This window comes from Acomys russatus, chromosome 9 (assembly GCF_903995435.1).
Source record: "Acomys russatus chromosome 9, mAcoRus1.1, whole genome shotgun sequence".
Classification (NCBI taxonomy): Eukaryota; Metazoa; Chordata; class Mammalia; order Rodentia; family Muridae; genus Acomys; species Acomys russatus.
In genome coordinates this window covers 25,464,111-25,489,974 of record NC_067145.1, presented here as the reverse complement: position 1 = coordinate 25,489,974, position 25,864 = coordinate 25,464,111, and the positions used below count along the sequence as shown (strand labels likewise).

The 25,864-nt window shown below is 48.2% G+C and overlaps 1 protein-coding gene across 1 annotated transcript in view; it reads left to right on the top strand.

The window, feature by feature from the left end:
- Positions 1-25,864, top strand: part of Ankrd33b (ankyrin repeat domain 33B) — a 65,333-nt gene extending 39,469 nt beyond the window's left edge. Inside the window, exons 3-4 of the mRNA XM_051151022.1 lie at positions 15,588-15,728; positions 25,004-25,864. Coding sequence (XP_051006979.1) covers positions 15,588-15,728; positions 25,004-25,806 — 944 coding nt within the window. The 3' untranslated portion in view covers positions 25,807-25,864. The remainder of the gene's footprint in view (positions 1-15,587; positions 15,729-25,003) is intronic.

Here is a 25,864-nt window from a genome sequence, read left to right as displayed (position 1 = left end):
GTCAGCACTAAAACATACAGACATTTTTTTCCTTGCCATTATTTGTTAAAACACAGTGTAATAAATATTTATGTTACATTTACACTGCATTAATTATTGTATGTCATATAGACATGGTTGAAGTACACAAGACAGGGTGTGTAGGTTATATGCCAGTACTACACCATTTAAAAAATTAAAAATTATTTTACTTTATGTGTATGGGTGATTTGAGTGCTTGTATGTCTGTGCACACACATGCAGTGCCCACAGAGGACCTGCAGTTACTTATGATTGTGAGCCGCCTTGTAGGTGCTGGAAAACCCTGGTTCTTTGCAAGAGCAGTAAATGCTTTAACCTCTGAGCCATTTCGCCAGCCCTACCACATCATTTTATATAAGACACTTGAGAACCTTGGGGTTTTGGGTCCTGTCCTCAAAGATACCAAGAATGACAACCTAAGACACCAGTCAGGTTCTTAGCGGCAAGTAACTCGTAGAGCTGTCCGTGGTTGAGTCAGGAAGAAGAGGCCTCTGTGTCCTGAAGGATTGTGGAACAGCGTGGGTGGTGTCTTAGTTAGGGTATCTATTGCCCCAATGAAACACCATCATCAAAACAACTTGAGGAGGAAAGAATTTATTAGGCTTACACTTCTGTGTTGCTGTTCATCACTAAGGAAAGTCAGGACAGGAACTCAAACACTGCAGGAACCTGGAGGCAGGAGCTGATGCAGAGGCCATGGAGAGGTGCCGCTTCCTGGCTTGCTCCTCACACTGCTTTCTTATAGAACCTAGGATCGCCAGCCCATAGTGAGGACACGGGCAGATCGTGAACTGTGGGAGAATGTGGAGAAGACTGACTTGCATGTTAATATTCAATACGCGTGGGGAACTTTCTGAATTCTTGCCTATTTAAAAATGCTTCTTGTTTATATAAGCATATGAGTACACACTTGACTGAGTATAATAACACTGGCTGCCCTTCCTCCCTCCTTCCCTCTCTCCCTGCCTCCTCTCTGCTTTCTTCACTCCTCAGTGTTGGAGGGAGTAGTTGGAGTCCCACCTACTTTTTGCATTTTGTTGATGCCTGAAAAATGTCATCCATCCTTTATGCTTGACATTGAAAATGAAGATACAGCTGGGCGCGGTGGCCCACGCCTTTAATCCCAGCGCTCGGGAGGCAGAGGCAGGCGGATCGCTTTGAGTTTGAGGCCAGCCTGGTCTACAAAGTGAGTCCAGGACAGCCAAAGCTACACAGAGAAACCTTGTCTTGAAACAACAGCAACAACAACAACAACAACAACAACAACAACAACAACAAAAGAAAGCCAAGATACAGTTCCCAGCACACAGATGGCATATTGTGTCTGTCCTTAACTAGGAGATCTGGCACTCTGTTCTGGCTCCTGTAGGCACCAGACATGCATTCAGTGCACATACATACATATAGACAGACAGGACATTTAATACACGTAAAATAAAAACAATAGAGAAATCTTTAAAAACCTATACAAAAGTCAGCTGTCACATCTGGCTCCTCCGTGTATTCACTTAGACTCCTCTTGGGTGTGTGTTTACTTCAGGATAAAGTTTCCAGCTGCTCCTGGAATCTCCAGCTGCCTGTTTTGTTCTCAGCCCTCCAGTGTTTACTCTCACCTGTGGAGTGGAGTGGCCCTTGTGTCTTCAACCCACAGGCCTGTGTTCTGAGCTGGGAAATGCCTCACGGTCCGCACATTGCTTCGCTTTCAAGCCAGTCTCCACAGCTTTGATTAGTGCTTCTGTGCTGGCAAGTAAGCTCTTCCCGATGCTCTATTGTGAGAAATCCAGAAGAGTTCACAGAAGAGTGGCAGCTGGCAACTTTGCCTGTTTGCTTTCATGTGTGCCAACTGCCCAAGTTACTCTTCTCATTGCTGTGACAAGGTGCCTGACAAAAGTGACTTAAGGCCCGGAGGGTTTATCTGGGCTCTGGGGTCTGAGGGTGCAGCCCATGGTGGAGGGGAAAGCAGCTTCAGCTGTGGTGACAGGGACTTGAGCCACTGGTCACACATTGCCACCACAGGCAGAATGCTGATGCATGACTCACTTTTTTTCCCCCTACAAGACAGGGTTTCTCTGTGTAGTCTTGGCTGTCCTGGACTTGCTTTGTAGAACAGGCTGACCTTGAACTCATAGAGATCCACCTGCCTCTGCCTCCCAAGTGCTAGGGTTGCAGGCGTGTGCCACCAAGCCCAGCTTCAACTCACTTTTTATTCTGTCAGGGTCTGCATGTAATGATGATGCTATCCACACTCTGGGTGGGTCTTTTCTCCCCAGTTAAAACTCTCCGGAAACATCCTTATAACACAGTGTGTGTGTGTGTGTGTGTGTGTGTGTGTGTGTGTGTGTGTGTGTCCTAGTTGATTCCAAAGTCAGTCAAGCTGACAGCAGGGATTAACAACCACACCATCTGAAGGTCAGTCACCTTCCTAGCAACCCTTGCAAGCCTCAGCGTGCATCTCCTAAGACAGGTGTAACAACCCACCTACGGAATATACCATGGAGACAGTTATGTATCCTGATGAAAAGTCCTCATTGCCCCCACATATCCTTATAGGCAAGGGCTCTACAGCAGCTGTATCCGACATAGTTCTACTCTTTAAGCCACAGCGGGCATCAGTACCACACACTGCAGTCACGTGTCACACCCCTTCTGCCCATCATCCTGAAGCCCTGTGGTCTGTGGTCATGGGCATGTCAGGATTCTTGGCTGCAGGTGTGCATGCTCTCAGGTCCTGGGGACGTTGTTAAGGCTCTGCCAAAAACCCTCTTTGTTTTGAGTCCCTCTGTCTTCCTGCCCACCAGAGGGTTGCTTCTCCTCTATCTATAGGGCCATGGTTGTCCTGTACTGGTCTAATTTCCAGATGACCTGAGTCCTGAAATGGGGGAGGTTCTGTAAGCTGGGCTCTGCGCCCAGGGTCAGTGGACGTAATGAGACTCGTGGCCTGGGGCTGCCCTCTTTCCTGCTCTGTTCCTCCATGGCCCAACTCTTTCCTTTCCATGGTGTGTAGTTCTGTGAGGGCTGAAGTAAAGCTTACACGTTGCCTGGGGTGGTTGGTACCTGCTGGACCAGGACAGTGGGCTGCCTTCAGACAGCGTAGGGTTACTTGTCAGTAGGTTAGAGCATCTGCCATGGACAGGAGGATCTGGGTTGCGGGGTGGCGTGTGGTTCTATCCACTGATTCTGACAGGCTGAGGCAGGTAGAGGATGATGAGCTTGACTGTGTGAGGCCCCTCCACAAGGCCTGGTTTTGCTCTTCTTGTGTGCTGCTTATGTAAGTGTGCTGCTTATGTAAGTGTGATGCCCAGTATTTGTGTGTGTGTGTGTGTGTGTGTGTGTGTGTGTGTGTGTGTGTGTGTGTGTGTAGCGGGAGTGGGGTGAGGTGGGGAATGTAAGCAATCAAGAGGTGAGCAGAACAAAGAGTTCTCTCCCAGGTCCTAGAGGGAGTGTCCAGCCTTCTGATATTGCAACATGAAGCTATTGTCTGCAAAGTTCACACTCACGCTTGAGACTGGATGCATGTGGGGGTGGAGGGGGAGTTGGAAAAAACCAAACCCAGTGGAAATAGCTACTCCATAATTAAGGGGGAAGTCTTTTTTTTTAATTGTAGATAAAATAGAGAGTACAGGCATGGTGGGGTGGGGTGGGTGGGTGAGAGTTGGCCATGGCCTCATTTGAGAGGAGAGAGAGAGAGAGAAAGAGAGAGAGAGAGAGAGAGAGAGAGAGAGAGAGAGAGAGAGAGAAGAAGGAGGAGGAGGAGGAGGAGGAGGAGGAGGAGGAGGAGGGAGGGAGGGGGAGGGGCAGACTGGCCATTGCAGAGCAGAGAGAATAGCAAAAGTAGTGGGAAGGTCCCTGCCAGTTCTAAGGGGTTATGCTGCGGCAGCGGCGGTGGTAGAGGGTTGACTGGGAACTAGCGTGGGGCTCTGGAGACTTGTTTGAGTTAATAGACCTAGATGCCCTCTCCAGAGGTGGTGGTGGTGGGGTCGGGGGCTGTCTGTAGGAGCAGAAAAGAAAGTAATGACCTTTCCCCAGCAAACAGATGCCCACTTTACAGATTTCTGAGGAACGCTGAGTCCAGGCTGAACCGAGTCCACAATGTTATCTTGGAGGGCTGGGACCTGACACCGACCAATTTAGTTACAACAACACAAAACCAACCAATGAGTCACCAAAACCAACAAAACCATCAAAACCAACAAAAACCAAACAACACAGAGCAACAGCAAAGCCCTTACAGTATTGTCAGTAACTTGAAAGTTTTGTGTGGACTGCATTGGCAGCTGCTCCTGACCACATACGGCGGGTGGTTTGAAGGACAACCCTGCAGAGGCAGCCATAATTAGTGCCTGATGTCTGGATAAGGGTTTCTTGGATTAAAGAAGAAAAGCTATTTTTTATTCTTTCCTTTTTTTTAAAACAGTGTTTCTCTCTTTCCCTGGCTTCTCTTACTGCACCCTCCTTGCCAGTTTTGCTTATCCACTCTGTATGTGGCTGTGTTATTTGTGCCCACACTCTACGCACCCCCACCTCTGCCCACACCGCCCACCTGGGTCCCCCATCTGCTTCTGCCAGCCCAGGCTTTCAGCTCTGCAAATTGCTTAGGGTGTAATAAGGAGGAGATGTGCGCAGCTGTTAAAAATGTAAAGTGAAAAGCTTTTCCCGGCTGCTGGGGGTGATCCCAGGGCCCCTTATGTACTGACTAGCAAACACTCTACTACCCCTGATAACCCCAGCTCCTTTTTTTCCCCCCCTGTCTTAGTAGTTTCGGCTTGATGAACATTTTCCCTGGTTTATTTGGGTATGTCAGAAGCTGCCTTAGCCCCGCGGCAAGGTGTATTCACAGCCTGGCTTCTGCATCTGCAGACCCTGGTAATCCACCCACAGTTTAATACAGGGCTGACTATAGCACCGACTCCCATGCCTTGTGCTGGGGGGTTGCGTTCTAAAAGTCTGAACCTGTCAGCGACTGTCAGGGAAGCTAGTGACTGCGGGACCCACTCTGAGGGCCTGGGTCTCAGAGGTTCTCCCAGCAGGTGACATGGGGCGGGCCTCTCAGGGGGCCACTCCAGGAGCAGCACCACTGACCCTGGTAAGATGCCTTTAGAGGGTCACAGAGGCATTGTGAAGTTCAAGTTCAAGAAAGGAAAGTGAGGCTGTCATTGTTCTCCAGAGAGGCCACAGCCCTCTTATCTGCTTGATTTCTTAATCCCAACCATTATCTAGAAATTGCTGCTTGCGGTAAAGTCACTACAAATTGTGTGTGTGAGGGAGAACTCCCTTTTCTCCTTTAACACTGTTTTACTCATCTGCACTCAGCAGGTCCCCAAGTAACCATGGTAACCTTACTACCCATCATTCTTTCTTCGTGGTCCTTTGCCACCTCAAAGCCAGTCCCCAGTGACACACCTCCTCCAACAAGGCCACGCCTCCTAATCTTTCCCAAACAGTTCCACTAACTGGAGTCCAACATTTAAATATATCTGCCTATGGTGGCTAGTCTCATTTAAACCGCTGTCAATGACTAGGATAGTGCTGTTGAGATTGTTTTCTGTGAGACTCTCACAGCTTTGCTTGTCCCTCATGGCATGCTGGACTCAGCTCCGTGTTTCCTAGCTAGATACCAAGACTAGAGCTGGTGCAATGGTTCGTTTTAATTGTCAGCTTTACGCAATCTGGAATCTCCTGGGATGAGTCTCAGTGAAGGATTGTCCGCATTTCTGAGATTGTTTTGGCTACATTAATTGACATAAGACCCAGTCCACTGTGGGTGGCACCATTCCCTGAGTATGGGTTCTGGGGTGTATAAATACAGAATAAGTGAGTTGAGTAGAAAGCATGCATTCAGCCAGGTGTGGTGGCACACGCCTTTAATCCCAGCACTCGGGAGGCAGAGGTAGGCAGATCACTGTGAGTTCGAGGCCAGCCTGGTCTACAAAGTGAGTCCAAGACAGCCAAGGCTACACAGGGAAACCCTGTCTCAAAAAAAAAAAAAAAAAAAGCATGCATTCATTCTCTCTGCTCTTGACTGTGGATATGAGGTGAATAGCTGCTTGAACTGCTGCCTTGATTTCCCCTCATTGATGGACTGTGACTCTGAATTGTTCAGCTGAATAAACCACTTTTCCTCTAAAATTGCCTTTTTTTTTTTAGTGCATTAGAGACGAAACTAAGGCAGGTGGGATCGTGGCTGCTGTGAGCTACCTGATGTGGGTGCTAGGAACCAAACTTCTCTGGAACAGCAGTGTGCTTTTTAACACGGAGCCATTTCTCTGGCTCCACAGCCCTTTGTTCTTTTGAAGTGGGTCCTACAAAATTGCCCAGTTGACCTTCAACTTACTGGTCTCCCATCAAAACTTCTTGAGCAACCGAGATTATGAACTCGTTCCACTGTGCCCAGCCCTCCAATTGTAATGTGTGTGTGTGTGTGTGTGTGTGTGTGTGTGTGTGTGTGTGTGTAGGTAGGGTGGGGTGGGGTATGTGCACGCAAGTCCAGATGCTCTGGAGACCAGAGACATGAGATTCCTCTAGAACTGAAGTTACAGTGGTTGAGAGGCCACTTGATTAGGGGCTTGAACCAAACCGGGGTTCTCTATAAGAGTAGTACCTACTCTTAGCCATCCAGTCATCTCTCCAGCCCTATTTTAAAAATCAACTGCCTTTTATTATTTTAAAATGCTATGTGTGTGTTCTCACACATAGGCATGCACATGAGTGCTGGCCAGCCCTTCATTTTTAAGAACAATCTTTTTTTTCCACTTATAATCACCAGGATCTTGTTTTACCTTGAGTTTTATGAGGGCTTGTTTTCTCCCCATCCTCTCTCCTTCTCCCTCCTCCTCCCTCTTCTATTGTTTTAAAGAAAAAATTAGAATTTGGCAAACCATTGGTTTCCTAACCCTGCCTGCTCTTCTAGTAATCCCAGCCTTCAGAGTTATAGCACACTGATGTGCCTACAGCCACCTTCCCTTCCCTTCCCCTATCTCTCTTCCTCTCCCCTTCTCCTCCCTCCCCTCCCCTCCTTTCTTCCTTCCCCCTCTCCTCTTCCTTCCCCTCCCCTCCTCTCTCCTTCTTCCTTTCCTCCCTCCTTTCTTCCTGCCCTTCACTCCCCTTCCTTCCCCTCCTCTCCCCTTCTTCCTCTTTTCCCCTCCTTTCTTCTTGCCCTCCCCTCCCCTCCCCTAGTCTCCCCTGCCCTCCCCTTGTCTCCCCTCCCTTCCCTTTCCCTCCCCAGCCCTCTCTACTCTTATTCAGCCCTGCTGCCCAGCTCTGGCATTTTCCCCTCTTCTGGTACGGTTTCCCCAGGAATCCCTGCACGCCCAGTGGGATACTGCATTTCCAAAGCCAACAGCTCCCTCTACTGGCTTGATTTGAGGAACTACAGTGAGTCAAACCATGAAAGACTATGGACAACCACATTCTCTAACCTTCTCAACCTTCTGAATGCCGTGGCCCTTTAATACAGTTCCCCATGTTGTGGTGATCCTCAACCACAAAATTATTTTTGTTACTACTTTGTAGCTGTAATTTTTCTATGGTTATGACTCATAATGTATGATTTTGATATTCAGGATATCTGATATGTGACCCCTAGGTTGAGAACCACTGCTTTACAAGTTTCCAACATTTCTAAAGCAGCTTTGCATGAATAAAGGAAGACATTTTTTTTTATCTGTCCCCTTTTCTAGTAACATCAGGACTCTCAGCCATATTGGTGCCTGTGACAATGTTGAATGAGTCAGTGATTGATTACTGTGGAAGCTATTTGATCTTAAATGACAGGGTTGATGATTACGAGGTATCTGATGAGGTAGCCTCTCCTAAGAGAGAAGTAAGCATCCTTTGATCTTCTCAGTGCATAGGTATTCACTGAGCCTGGTGTCTGCAGCCGGTTTGGGGGCTGTGGCTCCCCTCAGCACACTGAGGGTCAGAGTTCAAATCCTGCTGCAAGACATGAGAAAGAGTATTGAAGAGGACTGTCCACCAGCTAACCAGTCAGAGGGAGGCTGGGTGTTCTGAGTGGGCTGTATACAGAGGGCACAGGTTAACAGAGGAGTGACGACATCACAGAAACACTTACACATCAGCGCCACGGCGGCACTATTCGTGACAGCTAAGATACAGAGCAAACCTAGGTTTCCAGTTGCTAGAATGTACTAGGAAGTGTGGCATATGTGTACAATGTTTTTTTTTTTTCAGCCACAAAGAAGGAAGTAAGTTATATTATTTGCAGAAAAATGGATGTGACTGGAGATAAAAAGTTCCCAGAAAGACAAATATTGTACGCCTTTTCTCATTTGTGATAACTTATTCTGCGCAGCTACATAGTCAACATACGCAACGTCTACAACAGCTACATATACAATACCAAATAGAAGTAAAACTGCCCCGTGACCCTTTCACCGGGACTGCACGTCAGATATCCTGCATAACAGATGTTTACATTACAATTCATAACAGTATTGAAATTACAGTTATGAAAGCACGACATGAAGAACTGTATATTAAAGGGTCACAACATTAGGGGTGTTGAGATTCCCTAAGGGAACAAAGAGAACTAATAGGGGGGGTTTAAAAAAAAAGAGTGGAGGTATGAGGGAGAGTGTGCTCAACATACTGTGTGTGTGTGTGTGTGTGTGTGTATAAAAGCTTGAAAAGAAAAAACCCACAGCTGTGAGATCAGTGGGTGGGAGAGAGAGGCTCTGGCTGGAGGGACAAAGGATGAAGAAGAGAGGCTTACCATGCTTAAGGCTTCAAGCCTCTGAGAGTTTTGAGTAAATACGGCTGCTGTGGTCAGACGGGCTTCTCCCTGGATTACACACTATAGGGTGGAGCATGAGCAGCAGGGATGTGTGCACAAAGAAACTAGGATAGGGCATGCTAGAAGGCAGGTAAGGGGGAGATTTGCAGAATTTGCTGACTGGTGCCATGTGGGATGTTGGCGGGGCTGGTTGGTATGAAGCCCAGATGCCTGGGCAAGCTGCTGGAGTACTCATGGGAAGTAGTGAGGGAGGGGGGAAGTGGTCAGTGCTGTGGGGGGTGTCAAATAACAGAACGGACAAGCATGAAGCTCACCAAAGGCATTTTAGGAGTGTCAGTAGCAGGTGAGCACAGCACTGGAAGGAGTGGGATGGATGGTGGTCAGTGGCTGTTGTGTGGAGACAGGTCCACAGGACCATTGTTGGAAATATGAGCTTTCTATTTTGAATTATGTTTGTGTGTGTGTGTGTCTGTGTATGGGAGTGCAGGTGCCTGAAGAGGCCAGAAGAGTGCACTAGATCCCATAGAATAGGAGTTACAAGCGGTTGTAAGCCATTTGACATAGTCTCTGGGAACTGAACTACTGAACTCAGGCCCTTTGTAAGAACAGTACTCACTGTAACAGCTGAACCATCTCTACAGCTGGAGAAAGATGCAAGCCTTGAGCATGCATGCTAGCTTCTACTGGGTGAGTCCCTGACCCCACAGAGTCGAGTTTCAGGCATTATTACTGCTCACACTTCTGTGGATAGGCTGAAGGTCCGTGTGTGTGTGTGTGTGTGTGTGTGTGTGTGTGTGTGTGTGTGTGTGTGTATTTTTTTTTTTTTTTTAATGTGAGGACCCTGTTCTGGGACACTTTATCTACGGCAGCTAGCATTTCTTGTCCTGCTCCTTTTGGAAGCAGTGAGCCAGCTGAGGCATGATCTACTTGTGGTGGTGGGGGAGCTGAGGCCCCAGCATGAGAGAGACCCTGAGTTAGTTACATTTGAGTTTCTGTTGGCTTCCTGCCTGCAGATATCCCATGGGGCAGAGCCTCTTGTGACAGAGAAACCGTGATGTCACACAGCCAGGGGCAGGGTGAGGAACTGAGAGAGCCGTTCATGTGACCTGGTGGGAGTGTGTCTGCAAGGAGTGTGAGACTGATGAGTAGAGGCACATGAAGGCTAAGTGCTCCAGGAAAGGGGCACAGATGGCTCTCACGCCCAGGGGTGTACGATGGCAGGTTGGCGTCTTTAGTTATTATGTTATCACGGTTGTTGGTTGCTGTTTCTTCTGTAGAGCTGGGAAGTTGGCTTCTTCGATTAACATTATTTTTCCTGGGAGAGATGGCTCATTTGTTGAACTGTCTGCGTGCAAGTGTGAGGGCCACAGTTCGGATCCCCAGAATGCATGTAAGTGTTGAGAAGGCGCGGCACACCACTTATAACCTCACTGCTAAGAAGGCAGAGAATAGGGTCCCTGGAGCAACCAGGTAGGAGCATCAGAATAGAAGAGTTTTGCTATGTAGCCCTGGATACCCTGGAGCTTGCTAGACAGACTAGGCTAGAGTAGAACTTGCAACAGTCCTCCTGTCTCTGCTCTTCAGTGCTCGGATTATATGCATGCACCACCACAATTGCCCTCCAATGTCCTTTTTCTGTCCCAGGCTCTCACTCATGATTCCAAATTGCATCTCTGTGTCTCTAGGCTCCTTGTGGCTGTGACACTTTCTCAGACTCTCCCTGTGTTTGAGGACCTTAATAAATTTGCATACACGATGTGGTGCGTTGTAGGATGTCCCTTATTTGAGAGTCTTGCCAGGTACCTGCCCCGTGATTGGATTGCAGATAGGAGTTCTTTGGAGCAACCAAGAGCACAAGGCTACCTTATCACATCTTCAGAGGGCATGTGCTACAAACACAACTCTGATCACCTGGTTTGGTCGTGGTGGCCAGTTTCTCCACTGTGATGTTAAGGTCCCCACTCCTGTCTCCCCTGCTGTATATGTGCTGGAGAGAAGTCTCCAGGCTCAGCTTTCACCTCAGGAGTAAGGAGTCAATTTCTGCCTAGTAACAGTGGAGCTGTCACCTGTTCGGGTTCATCAGTTTCTATGTGTGGTTTGCTTTTTCAGTTGTTTGGTTTTGTTTGTTGTTTTCTTTTTTGAGGCAGGGTCCCGTGTATTCCAGACTAGCTCCAGACCTGTTAAGGAGCTAAAATGACCTTGAACTTCTGCCTCTGCCTCCCACATGCTGGAGGTGGGGGAGGGGAACATAGGTGTGACCAGAATTTTTCTGTTTGTCTTTTTTGCTGCTGGGGACTTCCCTGCACATTTTCTCTTCTCTGGCTTTTGTAACTGTACATTGACACTATCTGTCCATTTTATAGACATAGAAAAATTGGCGTCCTTCTCAAGGTGACCTTGGATTTTGCAGGGTCTGGGTGGACTCTAGTACTTTTTGAGTGGTGATCTTGGAGTTATGTTGGGCACCATGTGTGCCCTTTTCTTGGACAGGGTAAGGCTCACGGGGGAGGTAAGCCTGCCCTTAAGATTGAACCAACTCCAGCTGGGCGTGGTGGCACATGCCTTTAATCCCAGCACTCAGGAGGCAGAGGCAGGTGGATAGCCAGCCTGATCTACAAAGCAAGTCCAGGACAGTCAAGGCTAACACAGAGAAACTCTGTCTCGAAACAAACAAACAAACAAACAAACAAATTGGGTTAGACTCAAACCAGGTTTGCGCACACACACCCATACACACACACACACACACACACACACACACACACGTTGAATGGTTAGAAGAAAACAGAAAATCCATAAAGCACGTTGACCATTATACAGATGATTTATGTATATTATGAGGCTAGAAAATTCCACACGGGGAGCCTGTGTCCTGACCGCGGGCTGGAACTTTGGTGATCTGAGAGTCACTCGTGCATCCCCAGGCTTTGCCGGAAAGCTGAACAGCACCTCTACCATGCCCCTTTACCATGGTTGTTTTCAATAGAGTTTAAAGATGGACCCGATGCTTCTAACATTGCGTAAACATTAACTGTTCTTAAGAGTCAGAGCAAGTGGAGGCCAGGGTACCTAGAGAGTTATGTATGCTGCAAATTGTGACCGACGTGCGGCATCGCAGTTTTTAAAGGAAAAGATTAAAAGAAATCACAACTTGTTTCACTGAGACCCAGTCCACATCTAGCTGGTGTGGCTGGCGTTCAAGCAGAACACCACAAGGCAACTTTAGATCAAAGGTCTTCTGCTACCCCCACCAGTTTCAGAGCTATTGAGCTACCCTGGGCTCCTGACCCCCGGCTTTCACCTTGACCCTCCCCCCCACAAAGGAGGCCAAGTGGTAGTGAATCCAAACACCACCATCACAAGCTGGAGCCCCACAGCCTGGTCTTGTTAGCTTTGGAACCCTCAGCAAGGTGCGGACTCCCCCCCCCCCCCTTTCATGGCTGTGGCTGAGCTCAGTGGTAAGCTGGAGCCCTGTTCCTTAAGCACTAGCACTCTAGTTTATGTGGCTTGTTTATTTTTAACTTATAAGTTGGATTCGATTTGGAGGGTGCGGACAGAAGCCTGGAGTATATAATGTCCTTCATGAGGAATCAGAGGGGTTCCTGACCAGGATCTCTCTGTCACTTGGGTATGTGGTTGAAGCCACTCAGTGTACTGAGTGGATTTAATATTGTGCTCACCCAGTGGAAGGACAGGGGCCGGGGCTGATGGCCAAGACAGGTACATCCTTCCCTTAGCTTCTCCATCCCGGAACCTGTTCTGCTGGGCGCTCAGCCATAGCAGGGAAGCAGATTCTCAGAGCCCCTGCCACCAGCTTCAGGCTTCTCCATCTACACAAACAGGAGAAGCCCCCAAAGTGCCTCCATGGTCCCAGGTCCTACGTCGTGTCACCCAATTCAACCTCTGTCCTCTAATCATGCTCCGAAGGAGACTTGAACATAGGACCCCAACTTCACCCTTTGTAAAGGTAAACGGAGGGGTGGTGTAAAGTACAGAGAGGGTGGGAATGCCCCTGAGGCCTGGGACCCGTCAGTCTGATGGCAGAGTGGAAAGGAACATGGATAGAGTGGGGCTGAGCAGGGAGACTCCTGGCCTGTGTAAGGATGGGCTGGCTCCGCTCACTCTACCCTGGGGCACAGGAAGAAGGGCTTCTGCAGTGTCTCTCATTGCCTCAGGCTTGTTGGCCATCTTCTGCAGGGTCAGGAGGAGATGGAAGCTGAGGAGAGGGCTGCACACAAACACAGAGAGATAAGCAAAGGAAGATGTCTTCTTTTTAAAAATATTTTATTAATTTATTCAGATTACAACTCAGTTGTTATCCCATCACTTGTATCCTCTCATTCCTCCCTCCCTCCTGCTTTCACCCTATTCCCCTCCCCTAGGTCTATGACTGAGGGGGACCTCCTCCCCCCATATGGTCATAGACTATAAAGTCTCATCTTGGTAGCCTGCTTATTCTTTCTTTGAGTGCCACCAGGGCTCCCCACCAAGGGGAGGTGGTCAAATATGGGGCATCAGAGTTCATGTCAGAGTCAGTCCCCGCTCTCCACATAACTGTGGAGAATGTCCTGTCCATTGGGTAGATCAGAGTAGGGGTCGATGTTTACTATTGTATTGTCCTTGGTTAGTGCAATAGTTTGAGCAGACTGTCCCCCCCCCCCCCCCCGGGCCCTGATCCACCCATCATGACTATAGAATACTGCTCAGCTATTAAAAACAAGGAAATCCTGAAATTTGTAGGCAAATGGATAGGACTAGAGATGATCATACTGAGTGAGTTAACCCGGAAGCAGAAAGACTCACATGGTATATACTCACTTATAATTGGGCACTAGCCCAAAAGGCATGTCCCATGAAAGTCTTCACTTACCAGGAGATTGGGATAGGTGTGAGGACATCCTACTGAGACTCTAGGTGAGAGAAATATAGGAGATGGGGAAATAGAAAGACCCAGAGGGTCCTAGAAACCTACAAGAGGAAGGTGTCTTTTTGGCTGATGTGGATGGCCATGAAATAGTGAGAACAAGTCTGGCATGGGAATGCACTCGGGAGGCAGAGGCAGGCAGATCGCTGTGAGTTCGAGGCCTGGCTGGTCTACAAAGTGAGTCTAGGACAGCCAAGGCCACACAGAGAGACCCTGTCTCGGAGGGAAAAAAAAAGAAAAAAAAAAAAGAAACAGAATAATGGAAGTGATCTTGTGTAGCCCCTTCCTTCAGGGGGGATGGGGTAATGTTTAGATACTTTCTTAGTTGTTGGGGGCAGGGGAGGAATGGGGTTTGGTTGCTCTTGTGTTCTAGGAGGTACTGGCCAAAAATACTGCTAGCCAAATTGAGGGGTGTAAGTCAGCACCAGGATGGCTATCCAGCTGCAGTGACAAGACTGCTGGACATGGGACCCTGCTTATGCTCACTGAGCGTGGGTGGGCGGGAATAAATCACAGAAGGACTAGGAACCGTGGGCTGGTGGGACTTGAGTGACTGGGACAGTAGATTCAGCAGCCATCTCTGCTATGCAGGCAGTTGTTTTCCTGCCTTTCCATAGGAGCCAAGAGGCCCCTAATATGAGCACCTTTAAAAGTCCTGGGAATGAGTGGAAACCAGATTCTGTTTGGGAGGAACAAGGTGAGAAAAGGAAGACCCGGGTTCTCAAATGTGAGTTTTCACCTGGTTAGGTTTTATGGCTTTGTGTGTGTGTGTGTGTGTGTGTGTGTGTGTGTGTGTGTGTGTGAGCGCGTGTGCACGCGTGTGTGTGTACAACATATTTGGAGAGGTAACCAGAGGTGCCTCACATTAATGAAGATACGCTCTTGCTTTGATGGGTTTCCTGACTGACGCGCCATACTTGGAAGTGTTTCCCATGCTCCTTTGCAGCCTGGCACCTGTTTGCCCTGGTGACTCCTGCTGGGAGTTGACCCACACCCTGTAGGGGAAGTGAAGTCACTCTCTCCATGAGGCAGCCTCTTCCTCTGCCTCTGCCTCTGCCTCTGCTGTGGGGGCATGTAGACCATCTCACCAGGGGAACGGATGCAGAACGGGTGAGGTGGAGCACATTCAAACCCTGGAAATCTCAAATTTAAGATGGTCAGGAGTAAGAACCGCTCCATCCGTGTTCTGAGCCTGTGCGCCCTGGTGCGTGTAGCTACAGACCCTCTCTCTACCTCCGGGATTCTCCAGGCAGTCACGTAGCTGGCACCTGGATGCGAATTGAGCATCACCAGCATGCCAGCCCCACCAATGGGGTGTATTCACTCTCTCCCCACTCGCCAAGGCTCATATAGTACTTGTTCACCACGGAATAAATGGACGTAAGCTGCTCCACTAAGAAACACACTTAGAGCTGTTGCTCTAAATATCATCTTGTATTTGTTTCAATGGGAGAGCTCTGAGCTAAGAGAGGTGAACCGCTAAACTCCCTGGCCCTGCCCCCGTGCCCCCTCCCCCACCCCTCCCTGCATCCCTAGCTGGACTGGAATCCTACAGAGCCCCCACTTCACTCCTCCTGGCTCGGTGTGCCATGAGGCAGTGCCCAGACACCAAAGGATGGAGCAGAATGCGAAACCACACCCTATCTCCTGGTGGTGGGGAGATGGAAGGGCCACAGTGAGCTGCACTGAGTGGCTGGAGCAGGGTCTCCTGCATTCCTCTGCTCCTATGTCTGGGAGAGTTGTGTTGGAGAGTTAAGGAACACACGCGCAGGAGACAACCAGTGTGCGGGTCGCGGGTCAATGATGAGCAGTGTCTGTCTCTTCGTCTGCCACGTAGAAGCGATTGCCTGTGTGGGTACACAGAGCCTATGTGATTGTATAATTCTCTTTCAGGGCATGCCACCATCACCAACTACCTACTGAATTATTTCCCTGGTCTGGACCTAGAAAGGAGGAACATATTTGGCTTCACGGCCCTGATGAAAGCGGCCATGCAGGGCAGAACAGAGTGTGTGCGAGCCCTGATGCTGGCAGGTAAGGCCGCCTGTCCCGTGTGCTCTCCAGGCCCTAGGCATACCAATGGGGGACCTGTAAAGAATGCATCTTAAGCAGACCCATGCCTCTCACAGACACAGTGGCAGTAACAAGTAGATGCTGCTGTTGTTGTTGTTGAGCTGGATGCCTGTCATCATTTGAGTTTCTTTTAAAAGGCAAAAGTGAGCTAGCACACAGAGCTCAGTCAGTAGAATGCTTATCAAGCATACGCAGAGCCCTGGGACTCAATTCTAAGACAACACTAAACTGGGTATGCCCTTAGTCCAAGTACTCAGGATGCAGAGGCCAGAGTTCAAAGCCATCCTCAGCTGCATAGCAAGTCTTAAGGCTAGACTGGGTTACGTGAGATCTTGTGTATGTCTGGAAGGAAAAAAAAAAGCTCAAAGTAAGTGACTTCCAGGGCTGGCCGATGAGGACTGGTCACAACACTGGTCATTCCCTGAAGCCCTGGTTTCTCCCTGATTGCATCTTCCCTCACTCTTCTCTCTGTCCATCACTTCTCTATCTATCCTCAGATTTGTGTCTCAAGAGTGTGTATTCTGGGGGCTGGGCAGCTGTCTCAGTGGATGGAGTGTTGCCCCACATGCCTGCGGGCCCACATACATGCTCCAGGTGCATGGCAGCCCATCTGTAATCCCTACACTTGGAAGATTAGGACAGTAAGGGGAAATATCAGGAACAAGCTGGCTAGGTAGGCTGGCTGGCTGAACTAAGGGGCTCAAGAAAGATTGCTGACATAAGCCTTGGGTCTCCATGTACATGGCCACATATATGCATATACATCTGAACATACATGTACGAAAAAAAGTAGTGTTCATTTGGCCTTTCCTTTGTCCTAAGTACCGAAAGATGACCTGGGTGATGGGGCTGGGGGCTGGGCAGGGCCTCCATAGGAATATCCTTAGGCCAAAGCTGGATCGACAGGACCATACAGAAATACTTCTGTCTTCTCATCTTTCTCTCCCCTCTCCCTGAAGATGAATATAAGACTGTGGCTCATCGATCTGGTAACCTAAGCAGTTTCTTAGAATTAATTGAGAAAACAAATGTAAAGTGCATATAATACAGCATTCAGAGTTGATATCTAACACCTCTGGGGGTGGGGGTTGCTGTTACTTAATATATGCTTAATTTTCTTAACCAATATATTTTATTAACAACTTAGTGACCGAGCATATGTTACTTATAACCCGACTAACCAAAACAATAGGAAATGAGGATTAATGGACACAATAACAAAACCATAAGGATATATAGTTCTGAGGAGTGATTTTCCTGTCATAACCAGCAGGATTTCTTCTCCTGGAACCTAGAGTAACCAGAACCCAGAACCTCAGCAGGAGCCAGAGCCCCGAAGCCTTCCCTTGAGTGGTTCTCTCTAGGAGCGTCTCGAAGTGCAGCGATGAACAGCCAAAACTATCCCAAGTCTCCAAAAAGCCCCGCCTCCAATTCTGGGCTCATTTATATATCTCCTCCCAGAGTCTATTCACAAGATCTTTTCAGCTGGCAACAATCAAGCTCCCACATGAGGTCTTCTAGTGAGTTAACCTCACCTGGTCTCTCACGAGACCGTTCCAATCCCGCACTTGGGATCCTAAAAAACAGGTTATCTCTCCTTCAACTTAACGTGGCTGTTTTAACTTATCTTTGTTTTTGCCACTGGGTGTGGCCAGTCCTGAGGAGACAGTGCTTATTAACAGTATCTGTGTGCTGGTCTCAGCTCTAGAGGCTGGGAAGCCACACATCAAGGCCCCAGCAGATGTGATATCTGCCAAGGATTCAAGCTTCGTTCTGGCTTCACACAGTAGGGGATGAGGCTCCGTTAAGATTCCTAAAAAGGGCACTGGTCTTATTTATTGGGCCTCACTCTCAGGACAGAGCCCGTCCTAAATCTACATGTCTTATGAGGATGATATAAGGGAAAAAATATATAATTAAAATCGACTCCTGTGACAGGTTAGATCCTAGGACCCAAAAATGGAAAAGAACTGAATGCTTCAAGTTGTGCATGCCAGCTGTGGCGTGTATACACACATTCACGTGCATGCTAAAGTGTATTTTGGAATGGAGCCCACTGATTGTGACTGGAATTCAAGTGAATTTAACGTTTAAAGTCTAGATAGCAGTTTCAGGAGAGGGAAGGCGCTCCTGTTCCATTTCGGTGAGGAATAGTCATGCCTGGCTTAAATGGTGATTACTCGAGGCTGTTATTGTGTTGGGTGAAAGCTTCATCCATTAAAAAAAAAGATTTGTTTATTTTATGTATAGGAGAGCTATACTTGCTTTACCCCTACGTGCCAGAAGAGGGCATCAGATGATATTAGAGATGGTTGTGAGCCACCATGTGGTTGCTGGGAATTGAGCTCAGGACCTCTGGAGGAGCAGACAGTGCTCGTAACCTCTGAACCGTCTCTCCAGCCCCAGCTTGTCCATTCTTACTGTGTCAAGATCTAGTTATAACTGAATGTAAATCATTAGTGATTTACGTTCCTCAAGCGCAAAGTTTGGATGTCAATCATAATAGGTGCATTTCCCCCAGTGAATTAATTTGAATTATCAACTCTCTCTCTCTCTCTCTCTTTGGCAAGGGGAAATGACTATTCCTGTCATTCCTTCTTAGGTCTCCTGGGGTTTCAGGCATCATGTGCAGCATTTAAAGTTTCTCGGAAATGCCTTTCATGGTCCTGGAAGGACGTGGCAGCTTGGGCACGGTGTTAACGCTTCTGTTGTTCTTTCCTCTCCTGCCTGCTATTTGCTTACAAATTTGACATAAGGTCTCTGAACTTACTCTTCCCTGCTGCTCCCCACAAGCTCTGTGGGCATCTCCCCTCCACTCAAGTCTAGCATAATCCTGAGGAGTCATGCCCATCTCTGTTGCATTCTTTGGAAGGCAGCAGAAATACCCCCAAAGCCAGGAGTGCAGCTCCCTCTGCTGCCTCCTACTTACCTCTACCTGGGCCTGCCACTCACCTCTTTGGAGTCAGATAGTGACAAAGGGCCAATGGCAGCCTCATCGCAGGAAGCTGTAGGTGGGATTTTGTTCACAGGAGGACAGGGTGCCTTGGAGGAAGCTGTTGTCAGTACGTGCTGGTTATGATCAGCTTTCATTATTGATGCATTTACATGGCCAGGAGTCAATTGTGAATGAATGAAAAACACAGAGCCTATGTTTTCCTCTTTGGAAATTATCCTTGTGGTGAGACATTTGTGCTAACACGCACATGACCTCTTGACACTCGTGGCACGTGGGGCGTGCTCAATCTTTGTTGAGCTGTTGTGCCAGTGTTGGGCATTAGCATCTATGGCTTCCACTCACCAGAGGACACCCCAAAATGTCTGTGGATATTGTCAAATGACCTCTTATGGGTGTGGTTGTCTCCCATCCACATACAACTAACATGGAATAGGATTAAAATGTGTGTGTGTATACATACACACACACACACACACACACACACACACACACACACACACACACACACACACACATATACTTGTCTATTATCAGATACAACTCTTCTTCCTGACCTGCACTGCTCCAAGCTACACAGGCTCCATGGTAGCTCCTTTAGGGCACATTAGAGCTCCCCGAGAAGCTGTGTTTAACTTCTAGAATTGTCTTGTTTACACCTGTCTGGTTAACTTACAATTCTTCTCAGGAAACTGAGCTTTGTTTTCCTTTTAGAGTAGATGTGTGTGTATTTAAAAGAACCCAGTGTGTGAGTGAATGGCCACCCCTGGCTTGTTAAACAGCAGCAAGAATGCCTGTTGAGACATTTTAAAAGTTTGCACCACTACTTTATTATTTTCATTAAATACACCAGTATTAAGGAAATGGAGGTATTCATAGGTCTCAGTTGCCTGTGCTTTTCTTTAAATTAGCCCTTCAGCATAGTGTGTTTATGTGTGGTGGGGGCAGTGATTCAGTAGCAGACTGGAGGATGGCTATCCTATGATTGTTATAAAAGTGAAAGGCACATGCAGCACTACATGGTAATGGTAAAACACATTCCGATTTTTAAAAAATAGAATTACAGGATTCTTCAGTTTCTGGGTGCTTTTTAACCCCAAATTTTTGTTTCTGACTTGCAGTTTTATTACATTCAGTTGGAACCACTTCACCTAGAAATGGTGGATGATTGAATTGGCTGACCCCCCCCCCCAAACCCTTTAGATTTTCCACAGGCTGTAACACACGGGCGCATGTCAGCCCTTATCTGCATTCTCCCATAGAATAAAATAATGTTAGAATTATCAGAACTCTGGATTTAATGACAAATGCAGACGATTCTGCAAACCGGCCTGGTGGCTGTTTGGATTAGGATTCCTGATAATGTCAGCCATTCTGATAAGAATTGAAAGGGACGCGAGGCACCTTGTCAACCCAGTGGAATATTAATGCGCCAAAGTGACAGGTCTATTTCCTTAAGTGGCTCTGAGGAGCTGTGTCAACGGTGTGATTTTTTTTTTTCCCCCTATGGAGGTTGCCAGGTTCCAGACTTGCTCAACAGAGTTCATTTTCTTTCTGAAGCGTGATGTAAGTGCCGCAGCCTGTGGGAGGAAGAGCATGAGGCTGAAGCCTAGCATCCTCCTGGAACTCTTGGGAACAAGATGGATTGGAAGGGAGGTGACACACACACACACACACACACACACACACACACACACACACACACACACGGCAGACCCTGTTCCTTGTATGTTTGCTCTCATCTTAGACAAGCCCTCATGACATGCGTCTCAAGCCAGGTGATTTGTGTCAGCACAGACGTTGCTTCAGTTTATAAGCTAGATGGGAATCTCCTATCTGGGTTATGAGCTGGAAGGATGCCTACAAGCAGGCACATCACCCTGAAAGACTTCAGGGAGTAGGTTTTTTTTTTTTTTGTTGTTGTTGTTGTTGTTGAATGTGACCTTAGGAACAGGTACAGGGGATGGGAGGTGAGAGTGACTGGGTTGTGGGCCACTGGGCTGCTTCCCAGCCTTTGAGAGAATTAGACACCCCCAGGAATGCCCGCTGAAGGCTTCAGCCATATCCCAGGACTGCCAGGTTCCCACCTACAGGGTCACACAGGAGGCTTGTCCCCCATGCTGTTTTGGAGAGTGGTCCTTGCATCACAATTGGCTACTTACAGGAGAGAACAGGCAGAGTGGTGATGGTGGCAGGAGGTTGTTACTTGGACAAAAGAGAGCAAGGAGGTAAGGATTTTCTGCTTCCCTCTGGGCCAGGGTTTGGGTCTTCATTCCTCCTAGAGGACAGTATTCCTGAGACAGAGTAGTCCACCTGTTCTCTCTGGCACTGGCTTGTAATGGTTTCTGTCTCCAGTGATAAAAACCCTATCCTGGGGATGATTTAAAGAAGGCACACATGCATTTCTCACACCTCATTAGAGGCCATGAGATTAGCAGATCCTACCCACAGCTGACCTTGATTCCATGACATCATGGACCCAGGTTTTTTCTTTTGTCCACCAGTTCTCCTTAGCCTGTTGACTTATCATATCCCCCCTCCCACCCCATACTCTGTATGTGTGTGTATATGTATGTATGTATGTGTGCACATGGGTGTGTGGGTGTGCCTGCATGTGAACATGCATGTATGTGTGTGGGGGCCAGAGGTTAATGTTGGGTGTCTTCTGTTACTCTGTTTGTTATGGTTTCTGACTCAGAATGTCTGACCAGTGAGCTCAGGAGCCTCTGGGCTCTGCCTGCCAGCACTGGGGATTCAGGTTCCCATTGCTTGGCTTTCTGCACAGGCTTGGATCCAAATTTCTGTCCTCATGATCACATGGCAAACACTTTACACACTGTGCCATCTTCCAAGTCCCACTTGACACCTGCCGCTTCGGGGATCACTGGACCTCTGAGCCCGTGATCTGTGTTTCAGGTAGGAGTCAACAGCTACAGCTAGAAGCATGGGTAACAGATCATAGTCCTTAAGTTACACCAGTGACTCTAGGGTGCATCATGTTGTCTCCTAGGTGGTATTTGGCATGGCCAAAGAAGAGTTTGTCTGTTACAACAAGTGGGTTACTGCTGGCATCTTTTAGAGACCAGGGATGTTCTTAAAATTCCAACAGTGCATAGGCTAGTCCCATAATAAAGAAGCCAAAGATTCTGCTACTTTCAACATTGAGCAATACTAATGCTGTACTGTGAGGAGTTGAGCATAATGCTCCTTGGGTGGAGTAGAGCATTTTGCACAGGCAATTTACATCACACAACGTGGCAGGCAGTAGACAGGACAGTGAAAGCCCAAGGCATGGCTCCAGTTTTGTTCAGTGTATGAAATAGTGCTGGCTGGAATGAGGGGGTGAGGACGCTGGTATCCACTGTCAGGAGATGGCTACAGCAGCATTTCTGAAGCTCTGTTACTCTTTGAAAGGTATTTGTATGAGGAATGGATCGTCTTCTAGGATGGTAGAACACTTGCCTGGCATATAGAGGTCCTCAGTTCAATCCCCAGAACAGCCACATGTTCTGCCTGCAGCATGTCTTAGATTCTATGTCTGTGGGTTCATCTGGCTCTGATAGAACACACACACACGCACACACACACGCACGCACACCATGGACATGGACAGACCTTTTTTATTACCTTTCCCTAAATACAATGGAATAATGATTGATAGCGTTTATGTTGAGCTAGGGTTATGGATAATCAGGAGATGTTTCAACATATCTGCATAGTGGTTCTCAACCTTCCGGATGCTGCTGCACTTGAATACAGTTCCTTATGTTGTGGTGACCCCAACCAGAAAAGTATTTCATTGCTATTTCATACCTATAATTTTGCTGATATAAATCATAATATAAATATCTGTTATATAGGATATATAATATGTGACCTCCCCAAGGGCTATGACCCACAGACTTAGAACTGCTAGTTTATAGGGTGTACATAGGTTCTATGCAAATGTACCACTTTATATCTGGGACCTGAAGCACCCCAGAATTTGGTATCCAATGGGGGTCTTGAGCTCCATCATTTTTGGAGGCCAGGGACAGTTGTACTTGTCACTCACAGTTTAGTTGCTGTTATCCTTAGCAGCAATTTCTTGAGAAAGTAGGTCACTAACTTGGAGCATGGTGTTTCAGGGGTCCAGGGCTGCTGTGCTAGGATTGGCTCATCTTTTTGATTTATAGCATTTGTTTTCTGATCATGTTAAAAGGTAGGAGGATGAGCGCTAAGCTCTGGACAGCCGCTCCTTTCATTTTTCATTAGCATTTGAAAAATGTCTCTTTCGTGCAGTGTTCATTAAGGTTTTAATTTCTCAGTTTGTTCCCTTTTAAAGTGACATGCAATTAATTAAGGTTTAATGTGTCATCTATTTTTTGCAGTGGCGTTTTTACTGCCCCTTCTCATTTTTGCTAGTTTATAAATTGTTCTCTGGCTAATGAGCTTCTCCTGAATTCCAGCTCCAAATAATTGCCCCATTTCTAAGACAACTATTCTTCCACTGTGTCATGGGACTGCGGTGGTTAGGTGAGGTAGTCCTCCCAGTCAAGGCTGCTGTGAGCCTGCAGGGCAGGGAGGTGGCTGAGCCCTGCACTCCGTGCCTCAGAACAACTGATCTGCCACCCCGCGTCAAACCCTCAAACCCGTGGGTCTGTGTGAGATACAAATGAAGATGCCGCTGCTGGCCAGGCCCCTGGGGAGCTCACAGACTAGATTGTTGCCCCTCTCCCCAATCACCCGCATGCTTTGCCAGTGGAGGGTAACGAGACTTGAACTCCTGTGTGATGCTTAGCTATGTTGGGCTGAGATTGGACCAAGATGGACTGAACAGCAACTCTGCATATATTTCTGTAGGCAGAAGTTCAAATGTACGCAGATCTCGGCCGGCTTGGGGTGTAAGTCTGCCGTGTGTTTTGGGGAAGGGCACCCGGTAGTGAGGTTTCCAGGAAGTGACTGGTGTGAGGAAGAGAGGGATGTACCTGGAAAGTCTCCAAGGAAACAGCCCTCAGGGCACACAAGTAAAATGATTCATTTTAAAGAGAGTTGTCTTCGGCAATCATGGGAATTTGAAAGTCTGAGATTCATAGAGGATGTGCAGGCAGAGCCACTGCTCCCGGAAGCTTGTCTCTGCTCTTCCTGCCTGCAGCTGATGAGATGAGGGTTACCATGTTTGGAAAGTAACCCTTTTGACTTAAGTCAAACCTCTTCAGGCTTATGTGTTTGATCAAACCACTGGGTACTGTGGCCTAGCCAAGCAAATGTAAAATTAACCCACAGAACCATGTTGCGTATGTTATGCAGCATAATTATGGAAGTATATGGATCTGAGTGTAGGAGACTCAAGGCTGGGACTGCCTGGCCCCCCATCAGTGGCTTTGCAGCCTTGGATAGCTGCCTCAGCTGCTTAGACTCCCTTTATTTTTGTCAGGAGCCTTTGTTAACTACATCTCACTTGCAGGGTGAGATGTGGCCTCCACCCTGCAGGGCCCACTGGCTTACAGCGGCAGCTGTCTGCTCCACACAGGAAGCGGAACATTACCGTGTCGGTAGAGCGAGGCCAGTCATAGCTATCCACAGACATAAGACAGCACCAAGCTCTGCCAATCACTGTCAGGCCATTCCTCGTTGCTAGAGCATTCTTGCATTGTTCAGGTGATTGTGGGGCCCATTAAAAAGGATCTCTAAAATTACGTTTATGCATTTATTTGTATGTGTGTATGTGTACACGTGTGTACATGTGTGTGTATGGCATGGTAGTCCAAGCACCATGGCACACACACACAGGAGTTACCATGCTTTGGTTCCAGGCATGGAATCCAGGTCATCATGTTTGGTGGTAGGCACCTTCACCCACTAAGCCATCTCACCAGCTTCATGGACACTTACTTCTTTAAAATAAACAAGCTATGATTTTATTACCAAGGTCAAGGAGTACTGTTTGCACATGTTTGGTTTTCTGAGACAAAGTCTTGCTGTGTGCAGCCTCGGCTGGCCTCGAGCTCACCATTTAGCCCACCTAGCTTCACACTTGAGAGTTTTTCTCACCTCAGCCTCTAAGTACCCAGGTTACAAGAAGTGCCTTGCTTGGCTTTGTGGCAGGATTTTATCCAGGAAAGATGAACCATCGAAGAGGCATTTGCGAGGCCAAGGGATGGTGCCTTTGAACATGGGAGCTGTGATTGGACTGGGCCTGGTCTCCTGAAAACAGTGTCTGGATTCCGCCATTGTGCTTTGCCTGCAGAGGAACGTCCTGGGCACCCACCTCACTGCTGCATGTGTGCTTTTTGTTTTTCAGGGGCAGACATCCAAGCAAGGGATCCCCGTCGTGGGATGTCACCACAGGAGTGGGCTGCGTACACTGGCCGAGTGGAGGTTGTGCGTGTCATGCAGAGGCTGATGGAGCGACCCTGCCCACAGCAGTTTGGGGACAAGTACAAGCTGGAATTGCCGCTTCCCGCTGAGGCAGTCTTGAAGAGGGCAGGCTCTAAAAATTGTTTGCAGAGATTCACCGAGTTCCTGCGCTCCACTCTGACCTCCCGATCAGGCCGGAGCCTGGAGGATGGAGGTGTCCTTGATCACATGGTCAGGATGACCACAAGCCTTTACAGCCCTGCTATTGCTGTAGTCTGTCAGACTGTGTGCCCAGAGAACCTTCCTTGTGTGGGGAAACGACGCTTGGCCGTGCAGGAAATTCTAGCAGCTAGGGGCAACCGGGATGCCCATGTGCAGGATAGCAACAAAGTAGAGGGTTCTGAGCCACAAGTCCAGACTTCAGAGACCCTCAGGGCCTCAGGGCCCACCCTTGCCCCTATGACAAGGAAGGCCAGCCTCCTGCCTTTGCAGTTACTGCGAAGGAGCAGTGTGCGGCCTGGGGTGGTAGTCCCCAGAGTACGCATCAGCAAGGCCCCGGCACCTACTTTCCAGCCAGAGCGCGCAGCGCCCAAGGGCAACACCAAGGACAGCATCTACCTACAGATCCCCAAGTGGCGGTACAAGGAGGCCAAAGAGGAGAAGAGGAAGGCGGAGGAAGCTGAGAAGAAGCGCCAGGCAGACGCACAGAAGGAAAGGCGGGCTCCACGCTGGAGGAAAAGGACGTGAATGGGCCGTGATGCTCACCGTGCATGCCTGGTGTGAGGAGGCAGCGCAGGGAGCCAGC